The sequence below is a fragment of the Brassica oleracea genome, chromosome C3 (assembly GCF_000695525.1).
Source record: "Brassica oleracea var. oleracea cultivar TO1000 chromosome C3, BOL, whole genome shotgun sequence".
Classification (NCBI taxonomy): Eukaryota; Viridiplantae; Streptophyta; class Magnoliopsida; order Brassicales; family Brassicaceae; genus Brassica; species Brassica oleracea.
The window spans coordinates 47153119-47155707 of NC_027750.1; the positions used below are offsets into that span (position 1 = coordinate 47153119).

Genomic DNA, 2589 nt, shown 5'->3' on the forward strand with positions numbered 1-2589 from the left:
GACGAACGTGCACAAGCAGTTCGATCTCTTGGTTCACTCTTGAACTACGTTTGGCTTGAACCTCGAAAGGGGTACGTAGGCAGCCTTTCATAAGGTTCAGTCCGAAATCAATCAAAAACCTTTTATGTATTTTCTTCGTCTTTTGTTATCGAGCTGCGAGTACACTAGGTTTGAGCTTTTAGGCCGCTAGAACTAGGTAACTCGCTGACAGCCTTTGCGGCCAAAGCTTTTAAGATCTCTTGTAATGATCGCAATGCTCTCACGCGGACTCGAAATAAGATCTACTATTTTCTCTAAACTCGTTTGTTATCTTTTCATGATTTCCGCATATATTTGGTCACTTGCCGTTGGCTCTCGCAGAGATCCAGGACCTCTGGGAAATTAGGGTTTTCCTAGTTTCCTAATTTAAACGTAAATCGACAGTGCAAAATTTGGTTCCCACATGCTCCCGTTTTGATGAGCGGAACAATTTTAATAAACTCCAGTGGAATTCTGACCTTGACGGAAAATTTTTTCCAAGCCTCCAGCTTCCTCAAAAAAATCCATAATACCGAAATTAGGGTTTTTGCCCAATTTTGGGTTTTCCCGTCGTGCTTCGATCCCGTCGTATTAACTTCCCGTCCTGCTTGACTCCCATCCTGCTTCCGACTTATGATGTCTCTGAATTAATATTCCGCTGATACGATGTTTTGCGGATTACTTCGTGCTGAAGAAACACTGTGCTTCGGAAACGTCGTGCTTCCAAAACGTCCATCTGATCAATCTAAGATATCTTCTAACTATGGTCGAGCAACTTATTCGACTCATAGTTCACTCACAATCAATTCTTCAACCACATCGTTCTTCGAAATTTCCCGATCGATCTTTATCGTCCGCGATTCGACCACCAAGTTGATGTTGGACCAATCTTCTGTCTCGACCATTCTTATCCCAAAGGGCGGGTTATCACATTCTCCCCCCCTTAATAGAATTCGTCATCGAATTCTTAGTTGCGCAATTGCTCATCTTCATGCTGTACTCCTCCTTGATATGTTGTGATGGCGATCACTTCATGGATAACTTCGTCTTGATGTGTTTCTCCGTCTGTTCTCGTTTGATATCTCCTTTCAATTTCTTTGGTCTCCATACAGACTTCTGATTCTTAACTCGCTCTACCTTGATACAGCTCAAGGTATTCTCCTTGGTCTTGAAGCCTTCTCTTAACTCCTTGCTTCCCATGGTTCACTCATTTTCAACTGATCTCCAAATCTCTTCACTTTGTCTACTACTTTCCCTTGAGTGTCCTCCTCAAGCTCCATAGTTGTCTTCACATCTCTTCAGTCTCATTGAGTCGTCTTCCTACTTTTACTCTGCTGTACCATACTCGTACTTAGCCACTTCTTCAATATTGATGATCACATCTTCTATATCTATCATGTCGTTTTGATAGATATCTCCTCAGAACCAAACATGTACCCAACATAGCCACCAAATCATACATGTCATGGATAGATCCGCTCAGGAGATCCAACAATCATAGCACTGCTGATCAAACTATCTATCTTCAAGGGTTTGGTCTTTGGGGGTCATTAGTTGCCACAACGTTTCTACACAACAAGAACACAAACCACAAATTCTCGTGCAATAGCACCGAATGGCAATTAAAACCAATTTTCCCAACACTTCACAACCATTCAAACAAGGAAGTAAAACCCCTACTTACCTTGTAGGCCTGAAGGTTAAGGTTTTCCTAAAGATCTAAATCCTATTCCTTCTCTTTCTCGAGGGTCTATCTTCCAGAAGGGCAAGTGGGGGATGTTCTTTGGCTAATGCAGCTTGCTCTGCCACGCAGTGTCGAACAATGTGACCAACCTCTCCACAATAAAAACATCCTTGGTTTCCATTCCAAGATTTTGAGTCATTGCCTCTTTTCCTGGATATGCCTTTCTGACTGGAATCCCTGAACTCAATTATCTGTTTTCCCTTCTGGCCACTAATGAGTTTTCTTTTTGATTCATAGCGACGAAGACTTGTGAATTCTGCTTCATACTCCCGTACTGTCCTATCCCATTGGGTTAGATTGATGAACTGCCTCTCCAATCGATGTCTTGCCTCGGGTGGAAAGTACTTCCTTCTGAACTCCTTCTGAAATACATCCCAAGATGTAATATGATTTCCATGTTGACGTTCCACGCTTTCCCACCAGTTACGAGCATCTCCTTGTGGATAGTAAACCGCCACTCTCTTCTTGTATTTGTCTGGACAGATCATTGCTTCAAAGTTTGTATCCATCATGTGCATCCACTCTTCTGCCTCAAACGTGTTGATTCCTCCTTTGAACTTATACGTTTCCAAACACTTTATCGTCTTTAAGATATTCAGATACTCCATGTTTAAGGATTCCTCAGGTTGTGCATTCCTTGAAACTTGTCGTAGAATTTGAGTAAACAAATCAACTATACTTCCTGGTGGAATTTCAGCCTCTTGATTCTTTCTTCGTCTTGGTTGTTCATTTGAACATGAACTCGCTGGCAATGGTGATTGACTATGTCCCCGACTTGTTGAAAACAGATTTCCATAACGTTGACTCATATCTCGGTGATCCATTCT

The 2589-nt window shown here is 42.0% G+C and overlaps 1 protein-coding gene across 1 annotated transcript; it reads right to left on the reverse strand.

The window, feature by feature from the left end:
• Positions 1–1737: 1737 nt before the first annotated feature.
• LOC106330757 lies at positions 1738–2370 on the reverse strand. The gene has a single exon (XM_013769178.1). The coding sequence runs from the start codon at positions 2368–2370 to the stop codon at positions 1738–1740; it is 633 nt and encodes a 210-aa protein (XP_013624632.1).
• Between the last annotated feature and the right edge of the window lie 219 nt (positions 2371–2589).

Coding starts and splice junctions, on each gene's coding strand:
- LOC106330757 (XM_013769178.1), bottom strand. CDS start 2,370: ATGGAGTATCTGAATATCTTAAAGACGATAAAGTGTTTGGAAACGTAT.